The 27,323-nt window shown below is 38.9% G+C and overlaps 1 protein-coding gene across 7 annotated transcripts in view; it reads left to right on the top strand.

The window, feature by feature from the left end:
- The window catches only part of HMMR (hyaluronan mediated motility receptor), a 50,381-nt gene that overhangs the window by 17,687 nt on the left and 5,371 nt on the right, over positions 1-27,323 (top strand). For 2 of the 7 annotated variants that reach the window (XM_027084368.1, XM_027084366.1), the window contains exons 12-18: positions 648-764; positions 5,473-5,619; positions 5,866-6,018; positions 6,105-6,204; positions 7,544-7,720; positions 10,425-10,587; positions 11,365-12,214. In XM_027084368.1, coding sequence (XP_026940169.1) covers positions 648-764; positions 5,473-5,619; positions 5,866-6,018; positions 6,105-6,204; positions 7,544-7,720; positions 10,425-10,587; positions 11,365-11,384 — 877 coding nt within the window. In that variant the 3' untranslated portion in view covers positions 11,385-12,214. Of the gene's footprint in view, positions 1-647; positions 765-5,472; positions 5,620-5,865; positions 6,019-6,104; positions 6,205-7,543; positions 7,721-10,424; positions 10,588-11,364; positions 12,215-25,892; positions 26,112-27,323 lie in introns of those variants that run through there. The other 5 variants (XM_027084369.1, XM_027084364.1, XM_027084367.1 and 2 more) reach the window with 5 other exon arrangements.

The raw sequence follows: 27,323 nt of genomic DNA, 5'->3' as shown, positions 1-27,323 counted from the left end.
AATATTAATATTTTTTAAAATCTCTATAGTTTTATAGTATATATTTATAAAGATGTCTTAAAAGCCATTCTGTCTATGCAAAATAGTCTACTAAATAAGTTGTTGAATCTTTGGATAACAATTTATTATGTGGTAATTGGTGTAATCAAAATAAATCCACATAGTTCTGTAACTCTTTTTTCAAAAGAACTCTTAAAATGAAGTTAACTTAACTGTACCTAGTGTTCCTTAAATGTCTAAATGCAGAGAATTAAATTTTATTCAACCCTAGTGCTTTTTAACTGGTAATCCTTCACATTCTTTAGATTTGGCTGCTATCAAGATTTTCTTTCAGAGTCTTTTTAATCTACTTTCTTCCAAAAAAGTGTTTAAACTACCTACCTAAGTACGTATGATATGAAACGATAAGTAAGTAAATTAGGATGAAAACAGAAGTAAAATAAAAGCAGGAAAGATAAAATGAAGCTGTATGTAAATGAACAGGCTATTAGATGTAGGTCATAAATTTAGGTCTAAGCTGCCAGTATCTGATATAAACATGAAGATGTGGGATATATGATTCACAGTGTCAAAGGTAATCCTAGTCTCTTTCTGAGACTAATGATTTGCAGTTAGCATTTTATCTTTTAACTGTTCCTTTTTCTTAGGAAAGAAGCTGAACTGGAGAAAAGTAATGCTGCTCATGCTCAGACCACACTGCTTTTGCAGGAAAGGTATAACAGTACAGTGCAGAGCCTGAGAGATGTTACCGCTCAATTTGAAAGGTATTTGTATGGGGAGACTGCACTCTCGAACATACATGAGCAAGGAGGGGTGTTTACGTAGGAACATCTGTCCACAAAATAATCACAAAAATAAAACAATTGGTATTACTTTAAATTCCATAGTGTCCAATCATAAATGGGCATTTAATGTTACCTCGTATCTTAGAATATATAGTAATTTCCCTTTCCAACTACCCACTTCAAATTTCATGCATTCTCAGACCTTTGGCACTTCTGTCCGACTCTCCTGATGTCATCATTTTCCTCATGAAGAATCCAAACGCTTTTATTTCCTCTTCATCAAACCTGTAAACGCACCTGCATCTATGCTCATCCCGTCTTCCTCCCACTTATTACAGATGAAGTATCTAATTCCTTTAACCTTCAGTGACCTCATGCTATCATTTATCCCTTGTCTCATAATTTTCAGCCTTTCTTCTAGAATTTTTCCAGTCAATATTAAATCATGTCAATATGCCTTCATCTTTAAAATACATTTTTAAAAAGTCTCTCTTTACCCCCCACTTCCTTCTGCAGTTATCCAATAACACCTGTCACTCCCAGCACCCTTCTTACCCCAAAATTCTACTCCTCTTCGTAGCCTTTTTTTTTTTTTGGCCGCGCAGTTTGTGAGATCTTAGTTCGCCCGACCAGGGATCGAACCCGTGCCCCCTGCAATGGAAGCGTGGAGTCCCAACCAACCACTGGACCACCAGCGAATTCCCCCCATCTTCTTCTTTTTTTTCTTTTAATTTATTTTATTGAAATATAGTTGATTTACAGTGTTGTGTTAATTTCTGCTGTATTGCAAAGTGATTTAGTTATACATATATATATACATTCCTTTTCATATTATTTTCCATTATGGCTTATCACAGGATATTGAATATAGTTCCCTGTGCTATACAGTAGGACCTTGTTGTTGATCCATCCTATATATAATAGTTTGCATCTCATAGCCCATCTTCTTGATAGAAGATTATATACTGTATCCACTTCTTCACTTCCTATTTTTCTCACTTGTTATTTTCCCTTTTTTTAAAGTTTATTTTGGAGGGGACTACAAGTTGCAAAGGATAATACAACAAATACCGATACATCACACAGTCTCACACCAAGAGTATATTAATGTTAACATTTTTACTTATTGTATATACTTTATATAATTTGGGGGTAAGGGCTCTTCTTTTATCTATTTTAGTATGTTCAACAAATAGAAAAGATATACAATGTATACATAAATTATAAAGCATAAAGGTAAAATTAACATGCATGAGCTCATAGAAGACAACCTACAGGCTAAAAGATTTTCAACCGCTTGGTATATATATGAGTTCTTCCACTATCCCATCTTCATGCCTTCATGCTTTCCTCCGACAGATAACACCATCTCAGAGTCTACATTGATTATTTCCTTGCTTTTTTTCCTGTGTATAATTGTATAGCATGTATATCCATATGAATAATATATTATCTAGTTTTGTTTTTTCCTGAACTTCACCAAAAATGTCATGTAGTGTATGCCATATCCTGGGACTTGCCCTTTCACTCTGCATTAGGTATGTTTCTAGGATTCAATCACAGTGTTGCCAGTGTTCATTCATGGTCACTGTTACAGAATATTTGATTTTATCAATCTACCACTATTTATCCATTCTCAGTTTGGGCTTTTGGGTTGTTTCCCATTTCTTTCATTTTTTTAATAGTACTCAATGAATATTCTTGTGGTCTCCTAGTATACACGTGTAAGAATTTATCTAAAGTAATATTTAAGTGAATGTTCAACCTTAAAATTTAATGCCCAATCACTTTACAAAGTGGGTGTGAAAATCTACACTCCCACTAGTGATGTGTGAGTTCTCAATGATCTATCTCCCCTCCAAAACTTGTCAGACTTCATAAATTTTGCCAGTGTAATAAATGTAAAAGAGCTTTTTCTTATGGATGATTTATCTTTCCTTTTCTGTAACAGGCTTGTATGTGACTTTTTTTCATTTCTCTCTCATTTCATTTCTGTTATTTGTTGATTTGTAGTTTTTATCAGTGATATGGATTGCAAATATCTTCTCGCAAAGTGTGGCTTGTCTTTTCATTTTCTTTATGGTTTCTTCTTTTTTTTTTTAAAGCTTGTGTCTCACTACCTCTTTTCTTTATTAATTTTTATTTTTGGGGGGTAACATTTATATACAATATTGTATATGTTGTAGGTGTACAGTATCTTTTTCTGTTATACATATACATATATCTATTCATCTTTGGATTCTCTTCCCACGTAGGTTATTACAGAGTGTTGATAGACCTCCTTGGTATACATAGGTCCTTGCTGATTATCTATTTTTTTTCTTTATTTTTTTGGCTGCATCGGGTCTTAGGTGCAGCACGCAGGATCTTCATTGGGGCATGTGGGATCTTTCATTGCGGCATGCGGTCTCTTTGTTGCAGCGCTCGGGCTTCTCTCTAGTTTGGTGTGCAGGTTTTCTCTCTCTAGTTGTGGTGCCCGGGCTACAGGGTGGATGGGCTCTATAGTTGTGGCGCGCGGGCTCAAGAGTGTGTGGGCTCTGTAGTTTGCGGCACATGGGCTCTCTTGTTGAGGCATGCAACCTCAATAGTTGTGGCACTCGGGCTTAATTGCCCCACGGCATATGGGATCTTAGTTCCCTGACCAGGGATCGAACCCGAGGCCCCTGCATTGGAAGGTGGATTCTTTACCACTGGACCATCAGGGAAGTGCCTATGGTTTCTTCTGATGAATAGAAATTCTTGATTTTAATGTGCTTAAGTTTACAAATTTTTATTGAACACGTTCACATCCAAAACTTCTTTCTATCCCAAGAACATAAAGATATTCACCTATTTTTTTTCTAAAAGTTCCAAAGTTTCACTTTTCATTTTTCCACCTAGAACTGATTTCTGTATGTGTAGTGATAAAGGGATAAAATTTACTTTTGTTTTCCCATATGGATAATCAATTGCCTAGTACCCATTCATTGACTAGTACCTTCTTTCCCCTGTGATCTGTTCCTACATCTGATATATTATGACATACATATATATATACACACACATAATGTATGTGAGTATATATATTTTAATTATAATTTACGCATGTCAACATGAATATGAATTATATAGATTAAATATATATATAATTTTTAGTGCTATTCTCAACCCTGAAAAGCGATTTCCCTTCTTGCTATTTTAAAAAGTACTGCCTTAAGAAGTTTTCAACCATTCTATGATGTCACTCACCATCAGTATGCTAATAACATTAAAATTTATTTCTTCAAACCAGACCTATCCTTTCAGCTTCCTACCCATGTATCCAGCTTCCTACTTGACTTCTGCAAGTAGATATCTCACTATCGTCTAACATTAACCTGACCAAAACAGCTCTTGATCTCCTTTCTACCTCTTTCTCCCTCTAGTTTCTCATTCTTGTTGAGCCCAGTCAGTGATATCTCCATCTTCCGAGTTTCTCGTTCCATAAATCTTAGAGTCATCTTGATCATTTTCTCTCCCCTTCTCCCAACATCCAATCTATTTCTTGAATTTTTCAATTCTGCCTCCAAAAGAGAGCTCATATCTTACCATTGCCAACTCCTTGGTTCAAGATTCTTTTACCACTCACCTGGGCTGAAAAATAATTGCCTTCTAGTTAATCCTCCAGTTTAGCATTCCTGCCCCTTCCCCAGTCAGTTCTCCACGTATCTCTAGAATAATCTACACACTTACTTAGAGACCTTTGAAGTCTCTCCTTTATCCCTCAGGTAATCCCACTCACTGTGCCCCACCAGTGATGACTGGCCTCATGCCTCTTGCTTCTGCCCCTGCCTCTCTTGTTCATTAGACTCCAGTCCCAGCTCTTTATGGACTGTGTTCTACCTGTCTCTGAGCACATATGCATCTTTTCCCTCTGAAATACTTGTCCCCAACTGGCTAGCTAAATCCTTCCTATCCATCATGTCTCAGCTTAACTGTAAATTCCTCAGAAAGGCCTCTTCCATTTCTATCAGCTAATCAGCTAAGGTGTTCTGTAGTTTTCCTTCAAAACACTTACTACAAATTTAATTATATATATTTATTTTTCCTTTTTTTTTTTTTTTTTTTTGCAAAGACCTGTGGGGGCATTTTTTTCCCTCTCTTACCCACAGGATGATAAAGTCTGTGACAATAGGTGGAAGGATGTGTGGGCTTTTTGTTTGGGGATAATTTCGATGTTTGGTAGTTGATTTCTTTGCATCTCTAGGCCTAGTTTCCGCACATAGTAGGCACTTGACTCTTTAAATGAACAGCATGTGTCATATAAGTACTGACTTCAAAACATTGAATTCTTACCTATGCAAATGCAAAAACAGAAAAGATTTTATTTGTTTTACCTAAAAGCAGCAGTCGCCAACCTTTTTGGCACCAGGGACTGGTTTCATGGAAGACAGTTTTTCCATGGGGTTGGGACTGGGAGGGGCGGGGCTGTGGTTCAGGCAGTAATGCCAGTGATGGGGAGTGGCAGATGAAGCTTCACTAGCTCGCCCCGCAGCTCACCTCCTGCTGTGCGGCCCTGTTCCTAACAGGCTGCAGACCGCTACCGGTCCACGGGCCAGGGGTTGGGGACCTCTGCCTAAAAGTGCATAAAATATAAGCTAATCAGCTATAGGTTTGTCATGCATAGAGCAGTTAGAAAAATCCTTTAACCTTTTTTCTTTTTTATAAGCTATAAAGCATCAGCAGCAAGTGAGATAGAAGATCTTAAGGTGGAGAACATGTCACTTCACGAAAAAGTGGCCAAGGCTGAGAAAAATGCAGAGGATGTTCAGCATGAGATATTGGCAACTGAGAATGCAAATCAAGAATATGCAAGGTATTGGGGAAAAATAAAACCTGGTGACATCTGTGACCTGAGAACCATTAAGACAATTTAATGTTGTTGAAAGCCAGCTACTAAGTGATGCAGGAAACTGTAGTCCCATGGCTTGCTTTGTGTGATCTTCAATTGCAAATTAAGAATTTACACAGTTAAAAAAGTACAGTTCTTGATAGTTGCTTGAGTTAAAGAAACTAAAATGGCTGTAAATTGTTTAGTGGACTCTTCTCTCTCAAACCCAAGGATGCTTCTAGATCTGCAGACCAAATCAACACTTAAAGAAGCAGAAGTTAAAGAAATCACAGTTTCTTCTCTTAAAAAAATAACTGATTTGCAGAACCAACTCAAGCAACAAGGCGAAGACTTTAAGAAACAACTGGAAAAGGGAGAAGCAAGGTAATTTAAGTTTAGAACCGAAATGCCATGTGTCTCAGTTATTTTTTCTAGTATACTATGGTTTAAAATTTAATTTTCCCTTACAGAAAAGCTGGAAAAGAAAAATCAACGGCAGAATTAACTGAGGAAATGAATAAGTGGCGTCTCCTCTATGACGAATTATATAATAAAACAAAACCTTTTCAGGTCTGTCAATTAGGACTTAGCTTACTTGTATTTAAGAATTCATGTTGTTCCCTGTCAGTCATGAAAGTGACATGGTTCTTCTGAAAGATCATTTTGCTGTGCCTTTACAGTAACAATTTAACTTCCCATTTTAAAAAGCCTATAAATTTTATTGCATTATTATGCATACTTTTTTTTTTTTTTGGCTGCCTTGGGTCTTCGTTGCTGTGTGTGCACTTTCTCTAGTTATGGTGAGCGGGGGCCACTCTTCATTGCAGTATGCATGCTTCTCATTGTGGTGGCTTCTCTTGTTGCGGACCACAGGTTCTAGGTGAGTGGGCTTCAGTAGTTGCAGCATGCGAGCTCAGTAGTTGTGGCATGCAGGCCCTAGAGCACGCAGACTTCAGTAGTTGTGGCATGTGGGCTCAGTAGTTGTGGTACACGGGCTTAGTTGTTCCACGGCATGTGGGATCTTCCTGGACCAGGACTCGAACCCACGTCCCCTGCATTGGCAGGCGGATTCTTAACCACTGCGCCACCAGGGAAGTCCCTATGCATACATTTTTTTTAATGTAATCTTTATAGGCTTAAAAATTACCTTTTAGGGACTTCCCTGGTGGTGCAGTGGTTAAAAATCCGCCTGCCAATGCAGGGGACGTGGGTTTGAGCCCTGGTCCGGGAAGATCCCACGTGCCGTGGAACAACTAAGCCCGTGTGCCACAACTACTGAGCCCACGCACCTACAGCCCATGCTTCTCAACAAGACAAACCACCACAAAGAAGAGCAGCCCCTGCTCGCCGCAACTAGAGAAAGCCCGTGTGTAGCAATGAAGACCCAAGGCAGCCAAAACTAAAACTAAAAATTTTTAAATTACCTTTTAATAAGCTTCTTAAATTTAATAGCTTAGAAGGCTCTGCTGATGTGAACTTTTGATCATTAAGCTATGTAAATTTGTGACACTTACTTTGTTATGATTTTTCTCAGTGTTTCTCTAATACGCTGATCATAAAAGGATAAATGCTAATCTTGGTAGTTAAATAGGGTCAGAAGACAGTATTAGTTATAATGGGGTGATGTGGCTGATACAGATTAAGCTGGCTAGCAGGGCTTCTTTCCTCATTTCTTTCCCTCTGTTTTAATAATGATCTTTGAAATGAAAAACAACTTGTTTTAAAAAGAGTCAATTAAAAAAAAAAAAAAAGGTCAATTTATGGAGAACCCTAAGAGTAAGTCAGCATAATGTTTTTTTATCTTTTGCCTTTTTATTTTCTTTCACTTTAGTTGTACTTATAGTTTATATGAGTCAAGTAAGATTTAGCAGCTTTAAATCTTAACTTTATAAAAAAATGTATTTTTCAGCTACAACTGGATGCATTTGAAGCAGAGAAACAGGCTTTGTTGAATGAACATGGTGCGGCTCAGGAGCAGCTAAATAAACTAAGAGATTCGTATGCTAAATTATTGGGTCATCAGAATCTAAAGCAAAAAATCAAGCATGTTGTGAAATTGAAAGATGAAAACAGCCAACTCAAATCGGTTTGTAAAATCACATTTAGTTCTGTTGATATTGATATTGGGGTGGGGTGGGTTTTATTTTATTAGGGTAGTGCTGACCTCATAAAATGAGCTGGGAAGTGTTTCATCCTTTCCGTTTTTTTGGAATAGTTTGTGAATAACTGGTATTAATTCTTTATTGAATGTGTAGTAGAATTCAGTGGTAAAGTCATCTGGACCTGGGCTTTTCTTTGTGGGTGGTTTTGATTGCTAGTTTAATCTATTTGCTTATTAGAGGTCTATCAGATTGACTATTTCTTTTTGAGACAGTTTCAGGAGTTTGTGGATTTCTTGGAACTTGTTCATTTCATTTTAGTTATTTGATTTGTTGGTATACAATTGTTCATAATATTCCCTTACAATCCTTTTTATTTTAGTAATATCAGTAGTAATGTCCCCTCTTTCATTTCTGATTCTAGTAATTTGAGTATACTCCCTTTTTTTAGTTCCTTTACTTCTGCAAACATGTTTATAATGGCTTTAAAATCTTTTTTGGATAAATTCAATATCTGATTACTCTCTTGGACAGTTTTTGTTGCCTGCTTTTTCCCAGTATATAGGTCATGCTTTCCTGTTTGCATACTTTGTAATTTTTTGTTGGAAAATGGATGTTTTAGGTAAGATGTGGTAGCACCTCTGGGTACTGCTATCCCTTTCCAGGTATGTTGTTATTTCTTATTTAGTGAAGTGTATTCCTCCTCCCCAGCCCCAGTAGTTTGTGCCTCTGATGTTGCTACTGAGGAAGGTTCGGTTTGGGGTGTGCCCACAGTCACCTGAGATGACTTTGGTTTTGGTAAGGCTGTCTTCCTCTCTCCCCAAACACTCATAGCTGCTGGCTTATCCCTCTGTTATTTTCAACAATGCCCTGGGGCATAATAAGTTGCTGTACAGACTAATTCAATCTAATTCTGGCTCCTTTGTTGGAATTGTGTCTTATGTCAGTACTCCAGGAGGGCTCCTCCCTCTCGTCTCATTCAGCAGTTCTCCTCTACAAAGCAGACAGCCTACCATTTAGCCTACATTTTTTTTTTTTTTTTTTTTTTTTTTTTTTTTTGCGATACATGGGCCTGTCACTGTTGCGGCCTCTCCTGTTGCGGAGCACAGGCTCCGGACGCGCAGGCTTAGCAGCCATGGCTCACGGGCCCAGCCGCTCTGCGGCAGGTTGGAATCTTCCCGGACCGGGGCACAAACCCGCGTCCCCTGCATTGGCAGGCGGACTCTCAACCACTGCGCCACCAGGGAAGTCCTAGCCTACATTTTGAATCACTTTCCAATTCCCTTGCACTACAAATTCTACTATTCTATTTTTTTTTTTTTTTTTTTTTGGCTGCATTGGGTCTTCATTGTTGCGCATGGGCTTTCTCTAGTTGCGGCGAACAGGGCCTACTCGTCGTTGCAGTTCATGGGTTTCTTATTGTGGTGGCTTCTCTTGTTGCAGAGCACAGGCTCTAGACACATGGGCTTCAGTAGTTGTGGCACACGGGCTCAGTAGTTGTGGCTCACAGGCTCTAGAGCACAGGCTCAGTAGTTGTGGCACACAGGCTTAGTTGCTCTGCAGCACGTGGGATCTTTCTGGACCAGGGCTCAAACCCGTGTCCCTGCATTGGCAGGTGGATTCTTAACCACTGCGCCACCAGGGAAGTCCCTCTACTGTTCTTGAGAGCACCCTTCAGCTTGAACTTCTCTAAGCTCTGTTGCAAGTGAAGTCAGTTCCTTTGGGAATAAATTAGGAGCTCTGTGTTTTATAGCCTGCTTCTCCCACCAGGCAAAATTTCTGAGCCCAGGCTTCAGAGCTGGATTTGCGGAAAATGGCAAGCTTTTCTCTGAATGACACCTCTGTCCCAGTAGCTAGATGCTCAATAGACTTGGGGGGAGAGAGAGATGGGGAGCACCCTGAGGTTCTCTCACCTTGCCTCTCTTGGTTTGAAACCATTGTCTCATGAGCCAGGGAAAGGGTGATCAGGGTCTCAGTATTTTCAGCACTCTGCACCTGAGATAAGGCCTCCATTCCTTGGAAGAAAAGACCTTCCACCTCTCAACAACATTTGCTGTGGTTCAGAGCAACAGGTAGCTGGGGGGCAAGATGAGAGATGCTGATGTCCTGCTCCTCCTGGCAGGAAAAGCCTCTGACTGAGAGCTAGGGAAAGAGGGAGCCCTGTGCACTTGGCTGCAAGGGTCTGATGTAAAGGCTTTGCTTCGCTAAGCAGGGATTGGAGAGAAAGGGAACAGGACTGGTTCAAACACAATAGACCGCTGCCTTTTTTAACCACCTTTTTGTGGATCTGCTTGAATAAATATTTCACTTGCTGTTTCACCTTAAGACCATTTTCAGAGGCTTTAATTGGTTGCCTTTTTATAATTTTTTATATCACTAGGGAACAGGTCAGCAGAGCTTCTCATGCTATCATGCTTGTAGTGGATCTCAGCATTTAATTTGGTGTTGAACTTTTATCAGAAACATAGCTTTGTATCTGTAGAGGGACAAGAAGATTTAAATGACTTGTCTTCTTTGTTGCCGCTGTTCAAAGTTGTTTTGTAATTTATAATCTGAAAGCCTATATCTAGTAGGCTTTTGCCATTAAGTTTCGAAAAATGAACAACTTTGGAATTGTCAGTAACATTGGTAATGCATTTCACCAACGTGATCTTCAATAATTATTTATTGACTGTATTTTTTCTTATATAGGAGGTGTCAAAACTCCGCGCTCAACTTGCTAAAAGAAAACAACATGAAACAAAACTTCAGGAGGAATTGAATAAAGTTCTGGGTATCAAACACTTTGATCCTTCAAAGTCTTTTCTTCATGAAAGTAAAGAAAATTTTGTTCTCAAAACCCCGCTAAAAGAAGGTAAGAAATGAATAAATGTCCATAAGTCTCGTCTTCCTTTGGATTTCCTTTCACAGCATTGAGCAAGTTATCCATCTTTGTGAAAAGTTGTTAACAGTTTCTGATATAAAAGAAATTCTTACTGAGATTTTTTGTATAAAATGCCTTTTCTTTCCTGCTTCCATACTCTCTATTCTCCATTTCTTCAAATCCCATCTGTCCTTCAAGCCCAGCTCAAGTTATATCTTCCTTGAAACCTTGTCTGACTTTTTTGCTCCTACCCACCCCCTACCAGAGTTAATCCCTCTATCATACCCTTGGCTTTTTTTTTTTTTGCGGTCCGCGGACCTCTCACTGTTGTGGCCTCTCCCACTGCGGAGCACAGGCTCCGGACGCGCAGGCTCAGCGGCCATGGCTCACGAGCCCAGCCGCTCCACGGCATGTGGGATCCTCTCGGACCGGGGCACGAACCCGTGTCCCCTGCATCGGCAGGCAGACTCCCAACCACTGTGCCACCAGGGGAGCCCCCCCTTGGCATTTTTAACCTAAATGTCCAATTTGTAATTTTGAAGAAGTAAATTTTCCTTCTTTCTTGACTACAAATCTCTGTATCTTTGACAATAAACTGAAATTGGCTGTAATAGTGAATGAAGAAATATAAATAAAATTATGCTAAAGAGCGCACGCATTGCTTCATCTGCCTTAGAGAAGATAGAAGGTGCCTGTTTTTAGTTCATAATGACTGATGAATTCATTTTAATTTAGAAAACTAACACTGCTGTTTAATACTCCTTTCAGGCAATACAAACTGCTCCTAAGCTCTTAATGGAGTTTCAAGAATCATGCAAGTAAACATCTGAAAAGCCTGTTGAAGATTATTTCATTCTTATTATTTTTATTGTTATTGTTGCTACTTTTGTTGTTATTATTGTTTGTAATGAATATTTTTAAATCTCGTATTTAATATTAACTTCCTCTCCTTACATATGTGAAAGGAAGTTCAGAATTTTTACATTTACTAAATGTCTCTGACATTTTAGTTTCTATTGTCAGTACTTCTTCCTTGATGCTCACCCTTATTACCTCATTCTAAACCTTCTGACAGGCTTTCCAGCTTTGCAGCTCATCCCATCAAGTCAATATTCTTTTAAAAATGCTGACTCTCAAACTATTATTTCTGTATTCTGAAACCTTAGGTGGTTTCAAGACTCTAATCCCCAGGTTTTTTAGTTTGATATTGGAGGTCTTGTCTAATCTGAACCTTAAGGGCTAAAATACCTTGGCTTGGGCTTGCCTCTATTTTGATTCTCCTAATAATGTTCGTTCTGTCCTACCCATCATCCATTTATCCAGTTCAAGTAAGAAATAAAGGTGTGCTTAATTCTGTAGCAACCTCTTTATCTCTTACCAAAGTCACTGAGTTGGTTAATAATTTATGGATTCCTAGACCCCATCCCAGTCCTCCTAAATTAAAATCTGGGATTTGGTCTGAAAATCTGCATTTTTAACAAACTGCGGTTAATTCTTAGAAACTCTGCTCATAACCTCTTTAGAGAATTTGTCTTATGCTACTTGGCATCTGCCTGATTCCTGGGTGTTTGATTTATATTTAAGTAATATGAAATAAAATCACACATTAAGTCATTGACCCAATTATACAACTTGTATTATATGAAGTTACGTTAATCCTTCTATTTAAGCTGTGTTTATTGTCTCTGCCCTCCCCTCCCCAACTTGTCTCCAGAATCACTAATGGTAATATACTACTTAGAAAGTGGTCATTCTCCATCTAAAATATCTGATTAACACAGTTGGTATGATATTATAGTCCATCTTTTTTGTAATGTTTCCCCATTGATGGACCAACAGAGACTATTACAGTAAGAATAACTTTTCATAATAAATTATTTTATTAGATATTAATACATAATTAAGTTCAGAGGAAATGTAGAAATTAGAAAAATTGTCTAATAAAATGAAATAGTTCAGGGCTTCCCTGGTGGCGCAGTGGTTAACAGTCCACCTGCCGATGCAGGGGACACGGGTTCGTGCCCCGGTCTGGGAAGATTCCACATGCCGCAGAGCGGCTGGGCCCGTGAGCCATGGCCTCTGAGCCTGTGCGTCTGGATCCTGTGCTCCGCAACGGGAGAGGCCACAACAGTGAGAAGCCCGCATACCGCAAAAAAAAAAAAAAAGAAATAGTTCAAGACTTCTGCTTTTAGCCAAGATGGAGTAACAGCGATCAGATTTATTGCTCCTCCTCCTACCCTACACACACACACACACACACACACACACACACACCCCTAAAACTATCCAAAATGACAAAATATACAAAAGAATGATTTTCAAGATGCTAGATATGAGATAAGAAACACAACAATCCCTTAGAGTTTAGGAAAATCAAGGTGAACCCTACAGTTGCTCGCTGTTTACAGCCTTGAGAGAGTTTCCAAACTATGATGCAGGGAAGGGAAACTCAGGCAGAGCCCACCGAACTGAGTTGAAAAGACAGAAGTGAGACCTGGGGAGATGAGAAAGAGGCTAGAGATTGCAGGACAGAGTACTAGAAAGGAGAAAATTGCAGGGAAGGAGAATTCTGGAGATACACAAAGGGTCCCTCAAGTAATCACCTGAATACTGACTAGTCGTATATATAAGGAAACTACCTGAAGCCTAGGGAAGAGCCACCCTCCAAAATGAAAAGTAACAGTGCTCAAAGTTCACACAGGCTAGAAAATACTGCCTGTTCCCACAAGCCAAACTGGAAAACCTCATGATTAATAGGGCATTGAGTAGGGTATACAGAAGTGTTCAGTACTGGGGAATAATTAGTACTAAAATGAGCACTGCTCTAGTCCCACCTAACAAATCTTAAAAGGAAGACCCCAAAGGATCAGCCTCTAAGAAACTTAATTATTACATCCCAGAACAAAGCTCAAGAAAAGTTATAGGCTTATAAAAATATCAAGCACTCAAAAAAGTAAATTGTAAAGTAACATCTAATCAAACCAGATTCTAAAAATGAACAGAACACCAAGGTGCTCTGGGACAACTTCAAGCAGCCTAATATATATGTAATCAGAGTTCCCAGAAGATAGAAGGAGGGGACAGAAAAATCATTTGAAGAAATACTGGTGGAAACATTTCCAAATATGATGAAAACTAGAAATCTAGGAACAGTAAATATGAAACATCACAAATTGCTGAAAAGCAATGATAAAGAAAAACTCAACCTAAAACTATCTCAACAAAAATAGTTCTCAGAAGCAAAGATGAAAACTTACTTTCAGACATAAAAAACTTTTTTCTTATTAGTGTCTTTAAAATATAATTGACTGTTTAAACAAAAAGAATAGCAATGTGGTCTGTAGTTTATACATACTTAAAATTAGAGTATGACAGCAATAGCTCAAAGCCCTGGAGGGGAGAATGCAAGTATATGATTGTAAGTTCCTTATACTATATGTAAAGTGGTATAATGTTACTTGAAGACAGACTGGTAACTTAACAATGTGTACTGTAAACCCTAACACAATCACTAAAATAAAACACTTGTAGCCAATAAACCAACAAAGAAGATAAAACGGAATCATAAAAAAATATTCAATTAATTCAAAAAAAGGCAGAAAAAGAGGAAAAGGAAAACAGAACAGAGGGGTCAAAAAGAAATCAAATAGCAGTATGATGAATTTAAACTTAACCATATCAATAGTCACATTAAATGTAAATGGTCTGTATACCTCAATTAAAATGCAGAAATGATCAAATTAGATTAAAAAGCAAGACTTGACTATATGCTGCCAACAAAAATACACTTCAAATATAATGACAAAAACAGGTGAAAAGTACAAGGGTGTTAAAAGATACACCATGCTGAAGGGAGAGGAAGACCTGGGCCCTCCTTCCTCCCACAAACACACTGATTCAACAGCAATACAGACAAATTCCGTTTGGAAATGGGGAAAGAATAGTCTCTCCAACAAATAGTGTTGGGAAAACTGGATATCCAAATGCGAAAGAAGGAAATTGGAACCTTACCTTACACTACACAAAAGTCAACTAAAAAAGGATTAAAGGCTTAAACGTAAGACCTTAAACTAAAACTACGGTAACAAAACATGGAAAAGACTTAATGACATTGGTCTTGGCAACAATTTCTTGGTTATGATACCAAAAGGTCAGTCAAGCAAAGCAAAAATGGACAAGTGGGACTAGATGCAACTAAAAACTTTCTGCATGACAAAAGAAGCAAAGTAAGTATTGGCAAGGGTGTAGAAAAAATAGAACTCTTATACGCTGTTGGTGGAAATTTAAAATGGTGTGACGCTATGGAAAATAGGATGGAGCTTCCTCAAAAAATTAAAAATAGAACTACAATATGATCCAGCAATCCCACTTATGGGTATTTATCCTAAATAATTGAAATCGGGATTTCAAAGAGTTATTTACACTTCCACATTCATTGCGTTGTTATTCACAATAGCCAAGATGTGGGAATGGATAAGGAGAATGTGATACATACCTGCAATGGAATATTATTCATCCTTTAAAAAGAAGGAAATCCTGCCATGTGCAAGAAATGGATGAATCTTGAGGACATTATGCCAAGTAAACTAAATTAATCACCAAAGGACAAAAACTGCATGATTCCACTTATATGAGGTATCTAAAACAGAATCATAGAAGCAGAGAATACAATGGTGGTTGCCAGGGCCTGGGTGGCGGGGGAAGTGGGGAGTTGCTAATCAACAGGCATAAAATCTCAGTTATGCAAGGTAAGTTCTAGAGATCTGCTCTACAACATCATGCCTATAATTAAAATACTGTATTTTACACTTAAAATTTTCTTAGAGGGTAGATCTGTTAAATATCCTTACCACAAAAAAAAAAAAAAAAGGATATGCCATGATAATGTTAACCAATTGAAAACAAAAACTAGAGTAGCTGTATTAATATCAGACAAAATAGATTTCAGAGCAAAGAATATTACTGGGAATATAAAGAAGTTCATTTCATAATGATAAATGAGTCAGTTCATCAGGAGGCCAAAATCTAAACATTTATGTACCCAGTCATGGTCTCAAAATACATGAATCAAAAATTGATAGATTTGGACTTCCCTGGTTGCACAGTGGTTAAGAATCTGCCTGCCAATGCAGGGGACATGGGTTTGAGCCCTGGTCTGCGAAGATCCCACATGCCACGGAGCAACTAAGCCTGTGTGCCACAACTACTGAGCCCGCGCGCCTAGAGCCCATGCTCCACAGCAAGAGAAGCCACCGCAATGAGAAGCCCGCGCACCGCAGAGAAGAGCAGCCCCTGCTCGCCACAACTAGAGAAAGCCCTTACGCAGCAACAAAGACCCAACGCAGCCAAAAATAAATACATATTTTTTTAAATTGATAGATTTACAAGGAGAAGTAGAAAAATCTGTAATTATAGTCAGAGATATCAATAGCCTCCCTCATTAAATTGTAGAACAAATAAATAGAAAATGAGAAAGAACATAGAAGATTTAAAAAATACTGTGAACCAACTTGATCAAATTGACATTTATAGACATCACCTAACACCAGCAGAATACTTTTTAAGTGAGCACACAAAATTTACCAAGATTGGTTATACACTGGACCATGAAAACAGTCTCAATAAATTTAAATGGATTCCAGTCAAACCAAGTATGTTCTCTGTCCACAATAGAATTGGATTAGAAATCAATAGCAAAAATCTCGAAAACCCATAAATGGTTGGAAATCAATTATCACACTTTTAAGTGAGCCAAATTGTTCAAATTGTACACTTTAAATACATACAGTTTATTATGTCAGTTATACTTCAGTAAAGCTCTTAAAAAGTAGTTCATTCTGAAACTAAAGTTTTAGTATTGTGATTATTCTTGTCTCTTGGGCTACTGGTTTTAAATGGCTTTATTTCTGAAGAACTTTTTGGGGTCTTTGGGGATTTTTTTTTTTAGATTTATTTTTTATTGACCTAAGACCTGTTCATTTGTGTGTGTGTGTGTGTGTGTGTGTGTGTGTGTTTAATTCTTTTTTTTTAACATCTTTATTGGAGTATAATTGCTTTACAATGTTGTGTTAGTTTCTGCTGAATAACAAGGTGAATCAGCTGTACGTATACCCATATCCCCTTCGTCTTGCGTCTCCCTCCCACCGTCCCTATCCCACCACTCTAGGTGGTCACAAAGCATTGAGCTGATCTCCCTGTGCTATGCAGCTGCTTCCCACTAGCTATCTATTTACATTTGGTAGTGTATATATGTCAGTGCTACTCTCTCACTTCATCCCAGCTTACCCTTCCTCCTCCCCATGTCCTCAAGTCCATTCTCTATGTCTGCATCTTTATTCCTGTCCTGCCATCAGAACCTTTTTTTTTTTAGATTCCATATATATGTGTTAGCATAAGGTATTTGTTTTTCTCTTTCTGACTTACTTCACTCTGTATGACAGACTAGTAAGACCTGTTCATTTTTACATGCATTATTTTTAGTTAAGATTTGTTCAAAGGAAATTAGTTTTCATTCTTAGAAAATTTTGAGCTTTGTTTTGGGGGAAGGGTTTCAGAATGTGTTTGTTTTTAAATTATTAACAGAAGAAAATCCCTTAAGGGAAAAAAAATATGCCCTTTTTTGTAGATGCTAATGATTTCTTCCCTTTTGAGATTATGAGGAAAATGGGACACTTGTTAGGAGGAATCTTTGGTACCACATGTATGATGGTTTCAGATTGAGAATGTCAAGTCCCAAACCTTATTTTCTTGTCCCCACCTAACCCCTTTCATCCCCAGCATTATACAATCCTTCAAGTATGAAATGGTAGACAACCCCTTTATCTCATTATATAAAGTACTAAATTCCATTTATTAGCAGTTTTAATAGATATTTGGAACAGCTTCAAAATATATTCCCATATTTTGGCTAACACTACTCCAGAGCGCCTATAATTTCTGAGAAGCACCCAATCTTGAAAAGCCACATATTGGAAAGTGTTCACGGTTAAGCCCTAATAAAGATTTACAAGTACTCAGCTCCTGAAGACTGGGCTTCTGAACATATAGGTCTCAACTAATCAAGTTGATCCCAATTTTCCTCCTACTGCAAATAATATTTTCCAGAGATGGCCACAATAATATCTCCTAACCAACACGCTCTTCTTTGAAGTGACATTCTCTTCCATTGCGAGACAGTGGTCTGTTTCCTCCCCACGCCATGAATTGGGAAGGCCCATTAACTATAGTGGAAGTGGCACTATGTAACTTCAGTAGCTAAGTCATCTATATTAGTTTCATATTGCTGCTGTAACAAATTGACCCCAAAATTAGTGGTTTAAAACATCACAAATTTATTATCTAAAAATTCTGGAGGTGAGAAGTATAAAATGCATGTTATGGGGCTGAAATCAAGGTGTTGGCAGGGCTGCATTCTTTCTGGAGGCTCCCGGGACAAATCAGTTTCCTTGTCTTTCTCAGATTCTGGTGGTCACCTGCATTCCTTGGTCCATAGCCCCTTCCTCCCTCTTCAAAGCATATCACTCAAATCTCTGCTTCTACTGTCACATCTTTTCTGATTCTGACCCTCCTACTTCCTTCTTATAGGGACTCGTTTGATTACTCTGGACCCACATAGATAATCAAGTATAATCCCCCAATCTCAAAGTCTTTAATTTAGTAACATCTGCAAAGTCCCTTTTGCCATGTAAAGTAACCTATTAACAGGTTCCAGAGATTAGGATGTGGGCATATGTGGTGGAGTCATTAGCTTGTCTACCATATTCATCAAAGATGATACAGTGTCTCCCTCGTGTTCTTGGATACTCATTCTTGGAAGCCATTCACCTTCAGTTGATTCCCATCCTTGGAGTTAGCTGCCCCAGGTGTGAAGCAGCAATGAATGGCCTGGGCTGAACCCTACCCAAATTACAGATTTGTGGACAAAATAGATGTTGCCATTTAAGCCACAAGGTTTTAGAGTGAGTTGTTACCAGACTACCTTCTATTTAATTCCCTTTACTACTTATCTTAGACTCAATGTTCCATCACTCTACCCTCTATCTTTCCATTCTTTTTCCTTCCACCTCCCTATTAAATTCAACACTTCACAGATTCAAATGTCTGTATCTTATGCTTTTGTACCCAGGCTGTCAAGCACTACTAAAGAAAATCGTCTAATTTCAGAGTTGGTGGCCATGGCAAGGTCCTGCTTTCTACCTTAACTAGGCTCTTAATGTCATCTAACATTATTGTTTCTTTTTCTTTCCCATTTTTAATTTTTCTCAAACCTCAGACTTTACCACCTCCCCTCAGCAGATGATAGCAACTTCTACTTCACAAAGAAACTTAAAATAACAATGGTGGAATTTCCTAAAAATGTAGATTATTCAACAAATGATTTTGAGATAACTGGCTTTCCACACGTTGGAAAGAAGTTGCATCTTTTACCTCACTCTCAAACCAAAAATAAACTCCAGATTTAAATTAAAAAAAAAAAAAAAAAACGATATACATATATCCACTCTCTTTTAGATTCTTTTCCCATATAGGTCATCACAGTGTATTGAGAAGAGTTCCCTGTGCTATACAGTAGGTCCTTGTTAGTTATCTATTTGATATATAGTTAGTTATCTATTTGATATATATCATATTTGATATGACTGGATTTGTCAATCCCAGTCTCCCAATTTATCCCTCTTCACCCTGCTGTGCTTCCCCGCCCCCACCCCCACGCCCCCCACCCCCCGGCAACCATAAGTTTGTTTTCTACATCTGTGACTCTATTTCTGTTTTGCTGTACAGCAGAAACTAACAAAACATTGTAAGTCAACTATACTCTAATAAATTTTTTTTTAATTAAAAAAACTAGAAAACTATTACAAGATAATGTGGGAGAATGTCTTTATAATTTCAAAAGGGAGAGCCTTTCTAAAGAAGATTATGAAGCCAGAAAAGATAGCTGTGATTTCTTAAAAAGTAAAAGAATCTGGATGTAGAAAAATTCCATAATAAAATGACAAACACAAAGTCATGCAATGCAAATTTCCTCTGATCAGAGGCTTTTTTAAATCAATAAGTAAACCAGATCCATATAGATGTAACTTAAAAGAAGAAATGCAAATGTTCTTCATTTTTGAGAAGATAATCTTACTCATCATCCAAGTTATGCAAAGTAAGATGAAATGTTAATCTTTCCATATCAGATTAACAATGATCAAAACTTTGATGACACACTAAGGTGAAGGTAGGAGGAAATGGCATATCATACAACTTAATCATAAAAATCATCGTTTTTTAAAATTAACTGATTTATTCATTTATTTTTGGCTGCATTGGCTCTTTGTTGCTTCGTGTGGGCTTTCTCTAGTTGTGATGAGCAGGGGCTACTCTTCGTTGTGGTGTGTGGGCTTCTCATTGCAGTGGCTTCTCTTGTTGTGGAGCATGGGCTCTAGGCTTGAGGGCTTCAGTAGTTGTGGCACACAGGCTCTAGAGCGCAGGCTCAGTAGTTGTGGTGCACAGGCTTAGTTGCTTCATGGCATGTGGGATCTTCCCGGACCAGGGCTCGAACCCATGACTCCTGCATTGGCAGGTGGATTCTTAACCACTGCGCCACCAAGGAAGTCCCCATAAAAATCATCTTGACAGTATCTGTTAAAGTCAAAAATCATGTGCTCTTTGATCCAGAAATTCCTCTTCTAGGACTTAATCTTTCAGATATCCATACAAATATGGATAGAATTCAGTATAAGAATATTCTCTACAAAACTGTTTGGTAGCAAAAGACAATGTAGTCCTTGATTAACTAAGTGCCTGATTAAGTACGTGCTTGATTAGCTAAGTACTTAGTGATCTAGCCAGGAGTCTCTAACCTTGTCCAGGTCAGGTCAGGAGGTGAGTGCTAAGATAGAACCTCAAGAATTAGTAGGAGTGAGTCAGATGAAGGGGGCTGGGGATATGAGGATTCAGTGCAAATGTAAATTACATGAAATGGGAAGGTAGGAGAGTTTGGCATATTTGAGAAACTGAACATTCAGTATCACCAGCAGAAAAGTGGTGAGGAGTTAAACTGCAAGGGTAAGTAGATCTGATTGTGTGAATCATAAAGAGCAAAACATGCAATAAGAGTTTGATCTTTAACCTGTGGACAATGGTGAGCCATTAAAGGGTATTAGAGCAGCAACAGGTATGTGTTTCAGAACATCACTCTGACTGCTGAGTAGGAAATTAATTGAATGGGAATAAACCTGAAGTCAGACTATTCATCCAATACTATTTATGAATACCTCGTATATAGTTAGACACTGTCTAGTTGCTTAAAAAAAAAAAAACAATACTCCATGTAAGGGTAAAATGTGGCCTCTGGCCTGAGGAAGAATTCAAGGCTTTCTGGCTTGGGAAGTTGGAGGAAAGACCATACTATTCCTTGAGATAAAGAACTTGGGTTAAAAAAGCACATTTGCATAGGCAAGTTGACACTTCCGGTTTGATACACACTGAATTTGAGGAAGTGGAGATGTCAGGTAGAATCTTGCATACATACGCCCTCAGGAAAAGGCTCTGAGCTAGAGACACACATCTGGAAATGATGACTGTGCCGATGGTAATTGATCTTTAGGATCAGTGAGATCTGCCCGAACGTTAGAGTCATTTAGCAACTATCAAGATTTTTTAAATAACCACTGTGCTAGAGGCTATAGAAAGAACCAAGACAATTCCTGTCTTCAGAGTTTACAGTATAGCTAGAAAGACAATCAGTCATCCTTATAAATGTAACATTACAAAGTCATTTAACTACTCTGAAGAAAAAGGAGCGCAGCTTTAATAGTGTTATGGGGATGAAGGTACAGATGATAATAAATGACCAGCAAGGGTTTACACCAGCTACGTGAGTGAGTGGCCAATGAGGTTAACTTTCCATAAAGTTGCTAAGTAGTAGTAGTTAGTAGTAGTAGTAGCAGTAGTAGTAGTAGTAGTGGTAATAGTCCTGGCTTTCTGCAAAAGAAGAGGATATCTAGGGGGAGATTTTAGATCTTTCAGAATTCAGCTCTGATATGAGTGGACTGCATTCCTGAGGGAGTGTCAGGCTAGAGTGTACTGAAGGTGTGGATGAGATCTCTTTGGGAGGAATGAGCTAAACTTCGGTCTGTTTATTAAGCCTCCAAACTTTTGCCTCAAGGTTTTTGCCATGCTACCTGCCAAGGAACATGCAGGACCTGGCCTGTGTGTGTTGGGCTGACAGGTAAAAATCCAAGCGATGAGAAGCTTGGGGTGTGTCTAGTTCCACTCAGGCCCTATCTCTCCATCATAGCCCTTAACCGTGAATACCCGTCCATGCTCCACACTAATGACAAGAGGGGATTGTCTGCAGTTTGGGATGCCCTGCCACCTTCCCCACTCTCCCTGGAACCCTTCTACCACATCCTCTCTTCTTGCTGCCATTCATGACTTCTACATGAACACCACATTGTACAGGGTGGGGCCCAGGAGGGTGGAGGCAGTGTAAAAGATAAGGCCCCAGAGTCTAAAGACATTGAGACATCTACTCTCATTACAAAGGTTTTAGTTAGGACTCCAAGTCTAGCTCATTCACTAGTCCTTTAAGTTAGACGTCATCTGAACCTCAATCACAAATCAAATTTTGTCGACTAGATTTTCTGGAGACTGTTACAACAGAGAGGGTGGCTTCAATACCTTCTATCTCCAGCTCAGTCACGTTTATCCATTCTCCCTGAGCTGGAATTGATTGATCCTCTCCCTCCCCCATTCACTTCACAGTCCCTGTTAGCTCTAGATTCAAGAGAATAACAACAGCAGAAAAAATATTTGCTGTTTCTGTGTACTTTCACTTGAATCATCCTAATTCTCCTCCTGGCTCTACGGATGCTTGCCACCTGGGTAGGAAAAATTAAGGAAGTGCAGTAAGAAATGTAAAAACCATGAAGGTTAGTATTTCAAGATCTTATCCCACCATGCTACACTTCAAAGCTCACGTTGAGGGGTTTCCCTGGTGGCGCAGTTGTTAAGAATCCGCCTGCCAATGCAGGGGACATGGGTTCGGGCCCTGGTCCGGGAAGATCCCACATGCTGTGGAGCAACTGGGCCTGTGCGCTACAGCTGCTGAGCCTGCGCTCTGGAGCCTACGAGCCACAACTGCTGGGATCCACGTGCCTGGATGCCGTGCTCTGCAACAGGGGAGGCCACTGCAATGAAAAGCCCACACACCGCAATGAAGAGTAGCCCCCAGCTCGAGGCAACTGGAGAAAGCAGCAACGGGGACCCAACGTAGCCAAAAATAATTAAATAAATTAATTAAATAAATTAAAAAAAATAATCCACTGACATTAGGACATTTAAAAATAAAAAAAGTTCACATTGAGAGAAATGACCAAAGGAAAAAAATAAATGTAAAGTTTGTGAAAGCCAATAAATGTTTATTGACATGCCTAAGCTAGAGATACTTAAAGCCACCTCTGAAAAAGGTACATAGTATGGCTCTTTCTCCTTTGTTAGTTCTCATATACTCTAACCCACTGTAGTTTGGTTTCTGTCCCCAGTCCTCTGTGAAGTCTCCTGCTAATTTCTCCAGTGAATTCTATCTTGCCAAATCCAATGGACACTTCTCTAGTTCCATCTTACTCTAATTCACAACTTCCTCTTTCTTGAAAGCTCTCATTTCTAGACCGCTGAGGCCATTTCCTTGGTTTTCCTTTCACCTGTTTCTTTCCTCACTCCTTTGCTGAACCATCCTGCACTATACTTGTAACTGTTGGGGTGAGTAAGGGATTAACCGTTTCTTCTTTATCCACACTCTCTTCCTACATGAGCTCACTGAATTTCATGAATTCAAACACCATCTTTACCACTTTGCTGCATCCGATGTGATAATTGATTTAGATGAGGAACGTCAATGGAGGCAATTTGGTGAAAGTTGTTAGGTTTCAGGATATTTACAGATTCCAAAGTAGGACCCCAAAGATGACTTACTATTGCAAAGGGTAAAAAAAGTACCACTCTAACAAATGGGAAAACATAAAATCACTAATATTGAGATGATCTTTTGTCATCTAATGTGTTACAATATGGAATACACAGCATCGTCAATCTAATCAAGTCTCAAAAAAAATTCACTTTACAGAAAACACAAAGCTTAGTGGAATATTAAATGACTCCCTGAAGAAAATAATCAGATAATTGGTATCATCATTGGTATCTTCAAAAAGCCAAAGTGACGGAAAAAAAAAGTAGGAATGTCTGCACAAAAACCTGCACACATATGTTTATAGCAGATTTATTCATAATTGCCCAAACGTGGAAGCAGCCAAGATATCCTTCTGTAGGTGAATGGATAAATAAACTGTGGTACATCCAGACCTCCAGACAATGGAAGCTCATTCAGCACTAAAAATTACTAGCTCTCAAACCATGAGGAGACATAGAGCAGGAATCTTTTTTTTTTTAATTAATTAATTAATTAATTTTTGGCTGACTTGGGTGTTTGTTGCTGCACACAGGCTTTCTCGAGTTGCGGCCAGCGGGGGCTACTCTTGGTTGCGGTGCATGGGCTTCTCATTGCAGTGGCTTCTCTTTGTTGCGGAGCATGGGCTCTAGGCATGCGGGCTTCAGTAGTTGTGGCATGCGGGCTCAGTAGTTGTGGCACACGGGCTCAGTTGCTCCACGGCATGTGGAATCTTCACGGACCAGGGCTCAAACCCGTGTCCCCTGCATTGACAGGTGGATTCTTAACCACTGCGCCACCAGAGAAGTCCTAGAGGAGGAATCTTAGATGCATATTTCTAAGTGAAAGAAGCCAATCTGCAAAGACTACGCACTGTATGATTCCAAATATATAACATTCTGGGAAGGGCAAAACTATGGAGGCAGTAAAAAGATCAGTGGTTGCCAGGGGGTGAAGGGTGGGGTGGAATAAATAGGCAGAGCACAAGATCTTTAGGGCAGTGAAAATACCCTGTATGATACCACAGTGATAGATACATGTCATTATACATTTGTCTAAACCCATAGACTGTACAACAGCACAAGTGATCCATAATGTAAATTATGGGATTTGGGTGATTATGATTTGTCAGCATAGATTCATCGGTTGTGACAAATGTACCACTCTGATGGGGGATGTTGATAATGGGGATGCTGTGCATGTGTGAGGGCGGTGGGTATTTGAAAAACCTCTGTAACTTCCCTTCAGTTTTGCTATGAACCTAAAACTGCCTTAAAAAAATAATAAAGGTTTAATTCTTTTAAAAAAGTAGAAGTGTTGATTTAGATGAAAATAAAACTAATAAGATATAATAACCAAACAATATTAGGTAGAAGGTATAATGGTATCCATTAAGCTTTTCTTTAAACTTTTCTGTAAGTTTGAAAATTTTTATAATAAAAAGTTTTAAAGGGGACTTCCCTGGTGGTCCAGTGGTTAAGAATCCACCTTCCAATGCAGGAGATGCAGGTTCGATCCTTGGTCAGGGAACTAAGATCGCACATGCCACGGGGCAACTAAGCCTGTGCGCCATAACTAGAGAGAGGCCTGCGTACCACAACTAGAGAAGAGCCTGTGCGCCACAGCAAAGACCCAATGCAGCCAAAAATAAATATTTTTTTAAAAAGTTTAAAAAGTTTCCCCACATTAGCTAAAAAGTGATAACATATAATTTTAGCTCAGGCCTCTCCTCAAAGTCCTGACTCATGTATCCCTCATTCCTTATCACCCTCAGCTGATGGCATTACCACATACTTCACTGAAAATTGAAGCAGTCAGACAGGGACTTCCTCATCCTTCCTCTATTAAATTTTCCAACATAAATACTTATGTACTCGTATCCCTTGCCTTTACTCCTTACAAGGTGCAGCACCTTGTATTATTCTTCAAATACAGTAATTCCAAGGGGAGGATTATACTTCTCACCTCCATTGATGTTAGGCTGGGCCATGAAACTCGCAGTGTACCTCCCTTTAGGAGAATTATACATCCCTGCCCTGGTAAATGTGAGTTGGTCAATGGCCCTGTTTCCAAAAAAGATCACATTCTGAGGTGTTGCAGCTTAGGACTTCAACATATCAACCCATAACACCTCCCACTGGTTAATGGATCATGCCCACTATCATATAAACATGATCTAATATTGGACCTGCTAAAACAAAACAAAACCTAAAACCCAAACTTACAATTCTCCTGGGATCTTCTATCACTCTCCAGCTTCCATGCCTTTACTTAACCCCTTCACAGGAAAAGTATTTGGAAGAATTTTCTACAGTATTGGCATCCATGTCTTTATTTTCCATTCTCTCTCCTCACCCTTCAGTTGAACTTCTGTACCCTCACTCCACCAACCTGACAATTCCAATGGTCACTTCAGAGAATTTGGCAATGGTCACTGAATGGTGGTGATGGCTGCACAGCTCTGTCAATCTACTGAAAACCATTAAATTGTACAAACTGTACAATTAAATTGAGTTTTATGGTATGTGAATTATATATAAATAAAGCTATTTAAAAAAAAAATCCTTAAGCAGAGTGCCATCTTAAGTTGCCTAGAAATATGTTACCTCCTAGAATGCAAATTTTCTTGCCAGTACAACATAAAAATAGTCTGACACAAACAAAGGCTAGTTTTGGTCAGTGTTTTCATCTTCAACATAAATATTTTGAATATTTGTTCTTTAAATATACATACTTCAATTTCGCTATTAGCAATCATCAACAGAAATGGACTCTTTCTACACTTTTTCTACTATTCTGCCTTTTCCTATAGTGATTTCTTTTCACAGTTAAGGTGTGCTGTCTCTTCAATCACTGGTGCTTAGAAGAGCAAACCAGTTATCTTTAGCAACAGAATAATGACAAACACATACCTTATTAATTTGGATTGTTTAGAACAAAGTCTACTTTGGGGGAAAAAACAATCAAAAAAGTATTATATTCATGTACTTACACAATTGAGAATTTAGTAAGAATGAAATAAGTTCACCAATAAATTCTGCCTTTTTGGCGGTACGCGGGCCTCTTACTGTTGTGGCCTCTTCCGTTGCGGAGCACAGGCTCCAGACGCGCAGGCTCAGCGGCCATGGCTCACGGGCCCAGCTGCTCCGCGGCATGTGGGATCTTCCCAGACCGGGGCACGAACCCGTGTCCCCTGCATCGGCAGGCGGACTCTCAACCACTGCGCCACCAGGGAAGCCCAAATTCTGCTTTTGATATTGATTTTAATACATTCATTTACTCATTGATTCATATATTCAAAAAATATTTACAAAATATCCATTCTGTGCCAGGTGCTGAGTCTGGAGCAGATACACAGAGGTGAAAAACTTAAGTTTATACTTGAGTGTAAGGAGACAGACATGAAGTAAATGATGGTAATCACACATAAAAAACGCTAGAAAAATAAAGGTGTAAAATGCTGTGAGAAAGGAAAACATGGAGACCTAATTAAGATTGTGTGTGTGTGTCTGTGTGTCTACATGTGTCTGTCTGTATGTCTTTTTGAGGTGAGAGGCTGACAATGTGAGCGGAGTCAAAGGTGGGACAAAGATCATGTATGGTCATGTAGACCAGAAGTTATTGACAGGTTGTAAGAAAGTAGGAAAACAATCTGATCTATGTCTTAAAAAGGTTATTCAGTGGGTGGTGGTGTAGTGCAATGTGCAGAGACGCCAAGAATAAAATCCAAAGTTATCACGTGGCCTAAATGGCCCTAACAGACCTCCATCCCCACATGCCCACCCCTCCCCTC

Source organism: Aethalodelphis obliquidens, unplaced genomic scaffold (genome assembly GCF_003676395.1).
Source record: "Aethalodelphis obliquidens isolate GAN/ISIS:26980383/991018 unplaced genomic scaffold, ASM367639v1 scaffold52, whole genome shotgun sequence".
NCBI lineage: Eukaryota > Metazoa > Chordata > Mammalia > Artiodactyla > Delphinidae > Aethalodelphis > Aethalodelphis obliquidens.
This window is presented reverse-complemented; position numbering and strand designations above follow the sequence as displayed.